Here is a 13,961-nt window from a genome sequence, read left to right on the forward strand (position 1 = left end):
CTATTGCCAGACTTCCCATTCGAAACCTCTAGTGAATGGTGACTCTTATGTAGGTAGGGCAATAAATCTGTTCCTGGTTTTAACTTGGACTTTAAGAACTAACCAGTGTGCTGAACCCATTTGAGAAAAATAGCTCAGCACTTTTGACAGATCTTTAAAAGGCTAAACTAGAAACCAAGGCTGATGAGCATGAAAACCAATTGTTCTAGTGAAATAATGACTGTAGCAATTCATGGAAAAGTTACTTTCTGGACTATTAGTCCAGAATCCCTGAGCCAGCATGACTACTGGGAGTTGTACAGTCACCCCTCTGTGTCCATGGATTCCTTATCCATGGTTTCAACCATGAAAGTATTTTTAAAAACATATAAATTCCAAAAAACAAACCTTGGTTTTGCAGTTTTATATAAGGGATGCCAATTTAAAATGCCATTGTATATAATGGAACTTGAGCATCCATGGATTTTGATATCCACAGAAGATCCTGGACATCAAACCCCAGTGGGTGCCACGGATTACAACCATTTTTACATTTTTATTGTAAAGTTTTTAACCAATTTTATCTGTGAGCCACTTTGGGTCCTTTTCCAGGAGAAAGGCAGCAAACAAACAAACAAATGCAATCCCCAAATCCTGGAACTTTAACTCTGTGAATCCTGGTTCCAATAGAGCTTTGTATATCTGTGTAACTCAGCAAAATTGCAGAGGGATCTGAGGCCTGCAAACTGGTGAAGGGAGTTCGATTGTTATGTCCATGTAGCTTTCCAGGAGTGCTGCAGACTGTTGCACAACCTAGGGAAACCCTTGCACAAGGAGGTCTTGGAAACCTCCCTGCACAAGGTAGTAAAAAAGTCCAATTGCAAATGTTAAGCCCCCAGCTGTATTCTGGGTGTTGTGTGAACATTTCACTTCCTATCCTGCTTTCTTTCACCCCATGGACAAAATAGATGTACAGTCAGCCCTCTATCTCCATGGATTCTTTATCCACAGACTCAACTATCCACAGCCTGAAAATACAGTCAGCCGTCTACATCTACAGATATTTTATCCATGGATTCAAGCATCCATGGCTTGAAAATGTTCCAAAAAGATATAAATCCTAAATAGCAAACCTTGATTTTGCTATTTTATATAAGGGACATCCAGTGGGATGGAAAGCACCACTGAGGTTGTCATCACCTGGTGATCATGCTGTCATCCCCGCATTGACCTCTTTCCAACCCACACTATACAGCATCTTTAGTGGCTTTTTTCTAATACTGCTCATTAATCGTAATTCCTGCATATCACTGACAGTAATAGTAATAGTTGTGACATATAGAATCATAGAGTCATAGAGTTGGAAGAGACCCCAAGGGCCATCCAGTCTAATCCCATTCTGCCATGCAGGAACTCTCAATCAAAGCATCCTCAACAGATGGCCATCCAGTCTCTGCTTAAAAACCTCCAAGGAAGGAAACTCCACCACTCTCCGAGGGCGTTTGTTCCACTGTCACAACTCTTACTGTCAGGAGGTTCCTCCTAATGTTGAGGTGGATGATAAAACAACTTGCTACATTAAAATTATAGCATTAAATTACAGTATCATATGCACAACCTCAGTACATTTACATGTATATCATTTCATGTGATTGAAGTGAAAATTTGGTAAAAGGTGATGTTTTTCAAGAAAGTTTAAAATAATTTAAAAAATTTAAACATTTTTTTTAATTTAAAAATTTAATTTAATTTTTTTAAAAACCTAGGGCCTCTCCTTTCTTCTCCCACTCAGCCTCACCCCACTCACACCATCGCTTCAGCAATTTAATGGGATACAGGTGAAATGCCATTCCTGCCCAAAGGCAGATGCTTGAGAAGCAGTGGTGTCACTCTTAAGGTGTCACCTGGTGTGGTCCACACCTCCCACACCCCCAATGATGCCACTGGGAACACCATTTCACTGTGCCATTGGATTTAATGGGAATTGATCATCCATGGATTTTGGCATCCATGGAGGGTCCTGGAACCAAACCCCAGGGCTTATCAAGGGCCCACTGTATTCCAAATACACACACACACACACACATTCCAAATAGTAAACCTTGATTTTATATTTTACTATTCCACTGTATATAATGAGAGTTCAGCATCCATGGTTTTTGGTACCCTAGCGGGGTTTCCTGGAACTCAACTCTAGTGGATACCAAGGGCCTACTGTACATTAAAAAGATAAATACTAGGTCTTACATCTCATTTGGCCCTTGGGGATGAGGTAGAGCCCAACTGAGGAACATGCCTATCCCACTGTTTCCCACCCCCCTCCACCCCAAGATCCATTTCCCCCTGCAGTTCCCATGCTGATATTGCTGGCATATCCAGCTCACGGTGACTAGGCTGGCTTGAATTGATGGGATAAAGGATTAAGTCTTATTCGGTGTGTACGTGTTTCTTTTGCTGTGTGAGATGAACAGTATCTTGTTCAGAGCCTTGAAAGGGATTTCGGCTTTGTGCGGGGAGGATGGCGGAGGGATTGGGGGGGAGGTATAAAAGGTAGGAGGGAAGGTGGTAAGTAGAGAAGAAAAGCTTGGAATGTAAAAAGAGCAACTCCAGATAACCAATCTGTTAGGTCCCAGGCTTAAAAGGTACTTAATCATCTAATTACGTTGAAGGGGATTTTCATCTTTCCACGCTTGGCTGTTTTCAGGTGCCTCGGCATTTTCCCCCCATCAAAAAAAGAGAAAGAAAGCATGAAAAGGTTTTTTTTTCCCCTTTTTTTCATCTGTCGCCAAAAAAAAAAAAAAAAAGTGGAAGAAAGAGCAAGGGAAGAAAGGAAGGGGTAAGGAATGAAGAAATAAAAAATAACCAGGCACATTTGCACACTACGAGCATCTAATGCCAGCTCATTCATGCTCTGGGCCACATAAAAGAAGGACAGCTTCAGATATTAATGCCTCACAAGATTTGGCAGCTCCCACACACTGCGATTCCTGGGAACAGCTGCTGCGTGTTACCAGCCCTTCAAGAGGCCCTTCAAGTTCAAATGCACTGATTTCCTTTGTGTCTTCTTTACCCAAAAGCGCCCACTTAAGGACTTGAGATCGACCGGCTTGCTTGGGCTCAAGGAGCAGATGCTTCTTGGAGGAATCAGGAATGGTAACAGGTGCAGAAAAACCAGAGCTTGGGAAAGATGGCGTGTGTGTGTGTGTGTGTGTACTGTATACACACACACACACACACACACACACAGTGGGCTACAACTCCTAGCCAGCATGGTTGTTGGCAATGATGATGACTTGAGTCAACTGACTCAGATTTAAGTCACTTCAATGACTTGACTTGGACTCAACTCCACAATAAATGACACACTGACACACTGACAAACTGCACAGTGGGGAGCATCATGGCACTCTGAAAAGCTGCTACTGCTGGGACAAGGGTTCTTTTTTGCTGGTGCTAAAAGGAGCGGCACTTTGCTTTTCCACAGCTGTGAGATTGCATGCCCCTTTGAGGCAAGAGGCCATGCTGATGGCAGCAATGCTGCTGGTTGGTTCTTCCACATCAGACGGATTTTTGCCAAGGAGCCAAACTAAATGTGTCAAGCAGCTACTGGGCAGCAGTCAGTGAGAGGGTGACACATTGGCAGAGGATTTCTCGGAGACAACCACAGTGACACTGTAGCTAACTCTTAAAGAGCTGGGACTGCACAGAAGAAGGCAATGGTAAACTACTACTGACGCTTTGTGCCTTGAAACCCTATGATAAGGCAGTCCAAACTGAAAAAAGAGATAGAAGCAACCAACAGATGGCCATCCAGCCTTCAAAGGATAAGACTCCACCACACTCTAAGGGAGCATCTTCCACTGTCAAACAGCTCTTGCTGTCAGAAAATCCTTCTGAAGGTTTAGGTGCAATTTCTTTCCCTATAGCTTGAATCTATTGCTCTGTGACATAGTCTCTGAAGCACAAGCTTGCTCCATGCTGAACATGACATCCCTTCCAGTGTTTAAACAGGGCGATCATGTCACCCTTTAATCTTCTCTTCCCCAGGCTAAACATACCCAGCTCCCTAAGCCACTCATAGAGGATTTTTTCCAGACCTTTCTCCATTTTGGTTGCCCTCTTCTGACAATAAGAGCTGTTTGATAGTGGAAAACACTGCTTTGTAGTGTGGTGGAGTTTCCTTCTTTGGGAGTTTTTAAATAGAGGCTGGAAATCCATCTACTGGGAGTGCTTTGATTGTGTATTTCTGCATGGCAGGAGGTTGGACTGGATGGCATTTGTTGGCTCTTCCAAATCCAGGATTCTATAAAAGTTGAATTGAGACATTGAACAGTGCTCATATTCACAGGAAAGGAGCACAGACATAGCTACATGTCTGGGTTCATTGCCCAAATGCAAGACCATGGCCATTGTGCTATGGGACTAATTGCACAATGGCCACCAGAACACTATGGGACTTGGGGAATAGGCATCAGAATGCTGCAGGATTTATGGAATGTAGCGAACACCCATTGCACAACAGGACACCATCAGGACACCTTGATACACATTCTCACAATTCTCTAAAAGCATGGTGTATCTTTTCAGGAATATAGTTATGGCTGCATCCATACTGTAGAAATAATCTGGTTTGATACCAGTTTAACTGCCATGGCTCAATGCTATGGAACTGTGGGATCTGTAGCTTGTTGATCAGAGCAGAGCTCTGGTGCCACAACAGTTCACAGATCCAAGAATTCCATAGCACTGAGCCATGACCGTTAAAGTGGTGTCAAACTGGATTATTTCTGCAATGCAGATGCTTCATATGACATTATAAAATTAAGAATCAAAACATCTGATGCGGGATCTTGATGTCATTTCCACTATTGCCAACCAAAGCAGCCAGGTCTTGGAAGTAGAGAGACAGTGACGTTCTAGAGCTTTTGCTCACAGCCACCTTTCTCCAGTACTAAAAAATAAACAAAGGAAATAAAATGGGTTTTATGGAATGGAATCCCTGACAGACTCTTAACTAGGATGGAGCATCTCCCAGCCTCCAGTAGGCCAATACTCAATTATTCTGTTGTTATCTCCAGACATTTACGCTTTCCATAAATCCCCTTGGCAGCCTGCTCTTTGTCAGTTACCTTTTAAGGTTATGGGCATTTTCTTTCTCTATTATTACTTCTGCTGTGCCAATAAATATGTACGTCATCCATCAAGCTAATGGAGCCATAAACTTTTAGGAAATGCAGATAAAATAGATGGAGCGTTAAAGGATTCTTTGACCAGTTGGAGTCTCTCCTGAGCTGGTTTGATTACACTTGGGAATGGTGTAACTTTGGACGTGGCGTATGGTGGTGGTGGGGGGTCATGAGGTGGGGAGAGGAATAGTGAGACTGGAAAAAATGCAACAAATTTTACACACACACACACACACACAGACACACACACCCCAAATCCTTTCTGTGTATCATTGACCTGATTTTGCTTTATGTTCTAATAAGAGCTTTAGGGTTTCCCCATCTCCCTCCCTCCATCCCTCCACCCGCTCTGTGATATAAAATGTAAATATAATTTTATGACCATGGGAATTAGTACTGTAATAACATAAACACCATATGAGTTGTAAATCTGCTGCAATGTGCAATAGAAGGCAGGCTTATTGCTGCCTCTCCTCTCCTCCGCTCAGTACATTAGTTGCCTCTTTTTCATGTTGTCTTTCTTTCTTCCTTTTGGAAAACAAGCCACAGCCCTTCCATATTTGAAAATAAAAGCTGCAACCTTGCATCAAGGAGGTGGAAGGTAACTGTCGGCTCATGGAGTTAAGCAATGCCATCTTGTTAGTGAACTGCAATGCCAAATGGGCATACGCATCTGGCCTGCGCATTGCAAAAGGCACATTCATGGGGAATGAGCAATTCCCATCAGTGCACATCCATGTACATTGGGCATTCATGTGCAGGAGCACCATGTTCACAACTCTACTTCCATAACCCCCTCCCCTTTTATCTTTTATTTTATTTTCTTTAAAACACATCCATATCCATATAAACATAAACATAAACCAGCATAAAACATAAATCATGAAACTATAAACAAACTTGCAAAAAACTTAGAAACCAACAACAAAAACGTCACATCAGTAACAAACAAAACTTTCTAGACCCTTTTTTATTATTTTATTATTTTATTTTATTTTTGCTGTTATCCTGTCATTTTTCATTACTTATCTTGCAGCACTTCTCACGCATCTCCAAATTATATATCTCTGACGTCTTTGGTATCTACCTATCAATATAGCTCAATCTAAGCCAATTACAAATTCATTACCCCATTCATTTTTCAAAGAAGTTATCAATAGGTCCTATTCTGCTTCCGATTTATCAAATGATTTCTGCTTTAATGTCTGTGTCAGTTCTCAGTTTCGTACTACTAAAGAAGCCATTCCTTTACATTTGGACTCTACTTCCATCATCTTGAACTGAATATGGCTGGTCCTCACTGGGCAAAAATCTCTAGTCACTTCTGTGCCATATCTTAAAGAAACATAAAAGAACAGCACAATGCAGCCATCATGTGATAACCTTGGGCAAGTCACACTCTCTCAACCCCCAATGAAGGCACTATCAACCACTCTCTGTTTAAATCTTGCAAAGAAAACCCTAAGAGGAGGTTGCCATAAGTTGGAATTGACTTGAAGTCACATAACAACACAACGATAATTACAATGGCAGAAGCAAAGTCGATGTGAAACATCACCATCTTATGTGAAGTCGAAGGCTTTCATGGCCAGCATCCATAGTTTTTTGTGGATTTTTCAGGCTATGAGGCCGTATTTTAGAAGAGTTTATTCCTAACTTTTGCTTGATGCCAGCCACAGCTGCTGGCAAAACATCAGGAATAAGCTATTCTAGAACACAGCTCATAGCCCCAAACCCCCATTAAAACAACACCATCTTACTTGTCCACTGGCATTCAAAAGCAAGAGAGCTATCCTGACTTCCCTTCGGTTATAAGGTTATTGCACATTATACTTTCTAAATCTCAAACCATCCAGAGACTCGAACTCGGGACATAAAAGGCGAGACCCCTCCAGTTCAGTTCTTTCGCTCTTTCTGAGAAATAGCCTATTTAAATTTCAATTAGGAAGTCCATTAGGTCAATCAGATAAAGTCATACATCCTAAGGAGGAATTTGCCTTTTTATGGCCCTCGCCTCTTCAATTATCTATAATGAACTTCCTAACATAGCCTCAAACCTTTTTATATGCTAACGAATCCTTTATGGGGTCCGCTGCAATGGCCTCCTGTTAATGAATTTGAAACAAGTATGATCAGAAAGGTTATGTGGTGCTGGCACGACGGGTGAGGAACCAAGCCAGAGCGCCAAATAGCAGCCAGCAAATATTTTAGGGGGCCAAGTCCTCCAGCTTCTTTGAACTAGGAATGGGACAATCCATCCGTCATGCTTCCTCCTGCATTGGACTTTTCTAACTCCAAGGTTTCTCTGTCCTGATTGGAAAACGTTAATCTGAACTAATAATCTGAACTAAAATTATTCCCTTTGTGCAAGTTTCTTCTCTCCCACTATAGTACTAAAAAAACTTCAATCCTGCTTCTAAAATAGGCTCTTCTGAGACATTTAGCCTTCTGGGTCAGAGGGCTCTGGTGCCACAACAAACTACACATACCAGGATTCCATAGCATGGAGCCATGGAAGTTAAAGTGGTGCCAAACTGGATTATTTCTGCAATGAGGGTGCAGCCCTTGTCTAAGGAAGGGTGCCTCTATGCTGTAGAAATAAGACAGTTCAACACCACGTTAAGTGCTGGAGTTCCATCCTATGGAATCCTGGGATTTGTAGTTTTACAAGGTCTTCAGCCTTCTCTGCTAAAGAATGCTGGTGCCTCAGAAAATACAAATCCCAGGATTCTTTCTTTCTTTCTTTCTTTCTTTCTTTCTTTCTTTCTCTTTCTCTTTCAGACTCTGCTGGTCTGTCACTTTGCCATTAAGCATCCCAGACTAGGGATGTAAATGCTTTACTATCTTGTCCTCACATGACAAGAGAGCTCGATTACAGTTGTTTTCTTAACACTGTGGGAGCAATTTCATATTCCTCCGAGGTATTCTTCCCATATTCAGTGGCCCAAATTGTTGTGGAGGAATTATTCTAAGGAGCAAAACACATTTTTCTTTGAGAAAAACATAGTTTCTACTCTGGAAACAGTGGTTTGAATTCTGTACCAGCTACTATGAATATACTTAGTATATTTAACTAACTACTCCTGGCCTGATTCCCTATCCACCCAACCAGATGGAAATGTCATTCAACCCTATTTTGATCACTGGCCAAATGAACCTCCTTCTCTCCTTGCAGCTGATGCCTGGCAAAGTAGGCTGGGGAGGGAGTTATGATTGTGGCAGTGAACTCCAATGAAATCAGTTTAACTCATTTTAAACAGTTTTAAAAAATTAAACAGACTGAAAGCATATTAAAAAGTTGGACAAGTTAAAAGAAAACAGTCTAATCTGGTTAAAACCATAGAAGGCAATTTAAAACCATGTACATGTGCTGATTTGGATACAATTGACTAATCTTGCCAATGGAATAACACTAGCAGTGACATTATTTGAACCACAACTGGGTGCCAGAGCAGAGATATGGTACCCGAAAAGGTGAGGCGGAACCTAGGGGTCCCCACCAGCAATGTCATGGTTTCCTTAGATTTTGGGGGGAAATTGTAGCTCAAAAAGGAGGCCTGCAAGAAGAGGGTAACTCCAGGGATCTTTCCACCTGTGCATAACTGCAGAGAGACTCCAGTGCCAATGAATATAGAAGGGTTTTATTTAGAAATGTGCAAAGATGCACACAAACATACAGTCAGCCCCCATTTTTTGGGGTGGGGGGTCGGTTCCATAGCCCCCTGCACATGCCCAAAAAACATGGGACCCCAAGGCCCATTACCATCAATGGATGTTGACATGCATGTGGCTGCATTGACGCAGTGGTATACACACATCACCATTGACAAAAATGGGACGGGGCCATTTGTGGATGCTCCATTCCATGGATGGCTAGCTCGCTGATATAGAGGGCTGACTGTACAACCAATGCAATCTTAGGAAGCATGCAAGGCTATCAGAAAGAATGGTGTGGAAAGTTGAATAGCAAGAAAATTTGAATTACAGTCCTGAAAATAGGTTCATAGAAAATGGAGAATGGCTCTGAGGGCAACACAGTAAGTGAGAGGGACCCTCTGTGCATACATGACGCGAGAGCTGGGGATGATATTTATTTATTTATTTGATACCTTTGAGGGATGCTTGATGTTACCACACTGTGTTACAAAGTCTTTTATGGTTTTCCTATGGGATTGACAAAAGGGACGGATCAGGGACATTGATTGGATTTGAGAGAATCCCTGGATAGTTGGACAAGAAGGGTGAACAAGAATACAGGCTCGGGTGAGGTGGAAAGCATGGTTTTTGACTGTTTTTGCAATGGGGCTTGCTTTTTCTCCATTGTGAGCAGAAATGTGAATAGCCTGAGGCGGGGGGGGGGGGGGGAATGGAGTAAGCAGCAAACCCATTTAGCATTTATTTTAGTCCTAGCTAGGTCTCCCACAAGTCCTTTGGTCAGTGTGACTCCTTGCATGTGCCCAAAGATCATAGTGACCTTTGAAAATCATGCCTGACACTAGATATTAATTATGAGACCCATACCCAGTGAGATGGGTGTAATGTATGCTAATAGAGGGAAGGGATTGCATGGAAATCTTCATAGTCTTGTGGAGCAAGGAGAAAATAACAGAAATGATCTGTTCTTGCATGCAGGAACTAAATAGGTGATTAATTACATCCTTAGTCAATTACTTTTCTGGACCAAAAAAACAAAAAATGGAGAATGTGTGTGCTTCAAAAGCCAAAGGAAACAATATGTGCCTCCTCTGGTCTTATATATTTCCTAACTGCCTGGGATGGTTTCTTTTTTCCTTCCCATCTTCCCCCTTTCTGCAGGACTGCCCCCAGCTGCTGCATGTCAACAAGATCTTGGTGCCTGTGGAAGTTGTCAAACCCATCACGCTCAAGGCCAAGAACTTGCCCCAGCCACAGTCAGGCCAGCGAGGTTACGAGTGCATCATCAACATCCAAGGCAATGAGAAGCGGGTGCCAGCCTTGCGGTTCAATAGCTCCAGTGTCCAGTGCCAGAACACTTCCGTGAGTAAGCTCTGTTGCTGCCGGAAGGGGAAGGGAGGAATGAGGCTGGGGTAGGTAATGTTATGGTTCCAAAAGGAAATTCTATGACACTGATGTGTGTGTGTGTGTGTGTGTGTGTGTGTGTGGCCATGGAGATGTTAGGAGGCATGGCCTCTGGCTTTTTTGGGGTTATTATGCCCTTTGACTTCGGTAAAGGCAGGAATCTCATGAGCTGCTTCACATCAGCTAACAAAATGTCCTGCGTAGTAGCTTTGTGTTCTGAAGATGTTGAATCTGCCCTGGGTTTCAATCCAGTTAATAAAACAACTGTCCACAGTGCTGGACTTACGCAGGGTTACCATGGATAGCTCTTTTAAAGTTTGGACTACAGCAGATCTACCATCCCTTTGACCTGGAAGCCACCAGCAGTATGGTTCTTGGGCTGGCCCAGAGGTTGAAGAAAGATGACATAGATTCTATTGTTTTCTTAGACACACTACTCATGGTTGTGCAGTTAAATCGGTCCTTATCTCTCCTGTGACACTTCCCTGTGTGTTCACCCATCAGTCTGTTCTGTCCTGTTTCTGCAGTAATCTGTGGAGTTCTTTAGGGGGGAAAAAAAGAAATGTTCCAAAATGCACTCTGAAAAGATGTCTTTTAAAATACTTCCTCTCAAAATAGTAGTTTATTACTGAGCTGGATACTATTTTGAACCGGAAAGTGTGAAAGCTGGTGGAGTGCTTCATTCCAAGCTGTGCATTAGTTTGGGAGATGCAGTTTGGTTCTGTTTGCATTTGAATTCCTGCAGATCCAGTGTTTCAAATATTTACATGGACATGTTAAAACCTAGTTCTCACTTAGGCAGTAAATCTGAGCTCTACTACATGGAAGACGTAGGCCCGCAGGATGGAATGCTTGTCTGTCCCCCAAACATATTCTGTTGCTAACTGTACATTTGTCCTAAAGCTCTCTGCACATGTGTTTGGGAACTGGGAAACCTTAGTTTGACAAAATAAAGGGAGTTATTGGAACAGAGTGTGTTCATACAGAACTGTGTATGCAATCTTGTTATGTACTTGTCTGGAAGTATATTTGTCATTGACTCAGTAGTCTAGATACTTTTTTGGCTTGCAAAGTCACCAGGGCTACTGGTTACGTGGTGAGAAGCATATAATACTTAGCTGCATGTGCAAAGCAGTGACCAGGGCAGATAATAACAATGACACTGGAGGCATGTTAGCTGGGTCTGTGTCATATAAAATGCCATAGGCCGGAGAAAGGCTGTGAGTTTACATGATTCAGAGTGCATCTACACCATAGACACAATGCAGTTTGACACCACTTTAACTCCTGCAGCTCCATCCTATGGTATCTTAGGTTCTATAATTTTACATGGTATTTAGCCTTCTCTGCCAAAGAATCTTAGTGCCTCAGAAAGATACAAATCCTAGGATTCTGTAGGATGGAGTCCCAGGCAATTAAAGTGGTGTCAAACTGCATTATTTCTACAGTGTCTCATTCCCTCTATAGGTCTGGTGCCACCTGTTAATGTCTGCCGATAAGGCCATGGGTTCATAGAATCATGGAGTTTGAATGGATCCCAATAGCCTTGTGATCCAACCCTTTGTCAGTGCAGGAATCCACTGCTAAAGCATCCCTGACAAGTAGAGCTCCAGTCTCTGCTTAAAAACCTCTGTCAGTGGGGAAAACACCAGCTTCTTCTGAGCCAAACTATTCCACATCTGAACAGCTCTTCCCATCAGGGAGAATTTCTTAATGTTTAGTTGGGAACTCATACTTTGTTATTTAGACATTACTAGAGATTCTCCTAAGGATGGGGAAAGATTGCTTATAATTTTTATAATTGTCTTATAATTTCCTTTTTTCTTGCATTCAGTTCCCTCCCCCCCAACAACCCCCCCCCCCACACACACACACACCAAACCACAAGTTCTTCTCTATCCTGAATAGGAAGAAACTTGTCAACAGTTCAAAAATAGAATGAAACAATGTTATCTCCTGTAACCCCATGGCAAGTTTGGAGAGGATGATGTTGTACCTGCCTGGCACATAAGTGCTAAAGAATGAGGAGCCTCTGAAAGAAAAAGAAGTGACAACCCTTTTCCAGGACTAAGGCTGCATCTACACTGCAGAAATAATCGAGTTTGACGCTGCTTTAACTGCCATGGGCCAAAGCCATGGAATTCTGGGATTTGTAGTTTTGTGAGATATTTCACCTTGTCTGCTGCCACAACAAACTAAAGATCCCAGAATCCCATAGCATTGAGCCATGGCAGTTGAAGCAATGTTAGACTGGGTTACTTCTTCAGTGCAGATACAGCCTCACTTGGTTGAATTCATGGGGATTTCACCCCAGACATTTAAGAGTTAAACACTTGAAGCCACGGGCCTGGATGGATGAATGGATGGATGAACCTATCAGTGTCACCTGATGAAATGTTTCTCCTGCATTCAGTTTTTTTTTTTAAAGAAAAGATTCTCAAGTTCTTTCCAACTGGAATATGAAGAACTTTGTGATTGGGGCTAAATACTTTTCAATAGTGGATTGCAACAAAATTCTCACTCATCTTTACCTCTGATGACTCCTCACTGTGCTGACCAGTAGGGATATGAACCATCCCTTCTCCTTCACTCACATGAAGACACTTTCTATATGCCTTCTGCATCCAACTATCCTCCCAAGTCCCTTCTTGTCATTCAACAGTAACCCCCCCCCCCGCCAACACACACTCCAAAGAAAAGGACTTGGCTGAAAGATTTTAATTGAATTTGCAAACTTCACTCTCTCTCCTTTTCCTTCTCAAGCCAAGTCATTCTTCAGACAGAAAGGAAGCAGGGGCACATCGCATCATGGCTTCCTTGCCATGAATACTAATTCAAAGCATTTTTTAAAAGAAATTGTAGAGAGGAGGAATAATTCCTGCAGAAGCTGCATAGACTGGATCCTTGCATCATTATTTCCTGCAATCAGCTTCACTCACTGTAGGCATCATTTGGGCATTTCTGTTGCAATTTCTGAACAAGTCAAACCTCAAGATAGGTACAATGTTGTGGCTGGGGGAGGGGGGCATAGAAATGCTATTGCTAGCATTTATAGCAATAGCATTTCTATACCGCTGATCAGTGAACTCAACACTCTCTAAGCAGTTTATAATCTGTAAGTCAATTGCCCCCAACAAGCTGGGTACTCATTTTACTGACCTATGAAAGGATGGAAGGCTGGAGCCCTGGGATCGAACCCTGGAGCCCTGGGATCGAACTCACAAACTTGTGGCTGCAGGACTGGCATTTAACCACTTCACCACCAGGGGTCCTAAATGTGAGAAAAGCCCACTTGATGACCTAGGGCAAATCACAGCCTCAGAGAAAAGCAATGGCAAATCCCCTTTGAGCAAATCTTGGCCAAAAAACTTTGTGGTTGGTTCTTTTTTGGGAGACACCATGAATTGAAAATAACTTGAACGCACATAGCAACTTTTCATTATTTTTTTCTTATTTATTATATTTTCTTACTCTAATTGGCTCACAGTCTATGCAAGTATTTCCCCTTCTGTAATCTATTGTTAACCTATTGTAATCAAGGCTGCATCTACACTGTAGAAATAATGCATTTTGACACCACTTTAATTAACCAGGATCAATGCTACTGGGATTTGTAGTTTTGTGAGGCACCAGCATGGTGTAGTGATTTGAATGTCAGACTACAACTCTGGAGAACAGGGTTCAGTTCCCAGCTTGGTCGTGAAACCCAGTGGGTGACCCTGGGCACATCACATGCTC

General features: G+C 42.4%; 1 protein-coding gene across 2 annotated transcripts in view; it reads left to right on the top strand.

The window, feature by feature from the left end:
* The window catches only part of PLXNA4 (plexin A4), a 597,539-nt gene that overhangs the window by 459,367 nt on the left and 124,211 nt on the right, over positions 1 to 13,961 (top strand). For both annotated transcript variants that reach the window (XM_089527462.1, XM_089527463.1), the window contains exon 10: positions 9,981 to 10,181. In XM_089527462.1, coding sequence (XP_089383588.1) covers positions 9,981 to 10,181 — 201 coding nt within the window. The remainder of the gene's footprint in view (positions 1 to 9,980; positions 10,182 to 13,961) is intronic.

This window comes from Sceloporus occidentalis, unplaced genomic scaffold, assembly GCF_023333645.1.
Source record: "Sceloporus occidentalis isolate IW3139 unplaced genomic scaffold, rSceOcc1.0.p SCAF_5, whole genome shotgun sequence".
NCBI classification, from domain to species: Eukaryota; Metazoa; Chordata; class Lepidosauria; order Squamata; family Phrynosomatidae; genus Sceloporus; species Sceloporus occidentalis.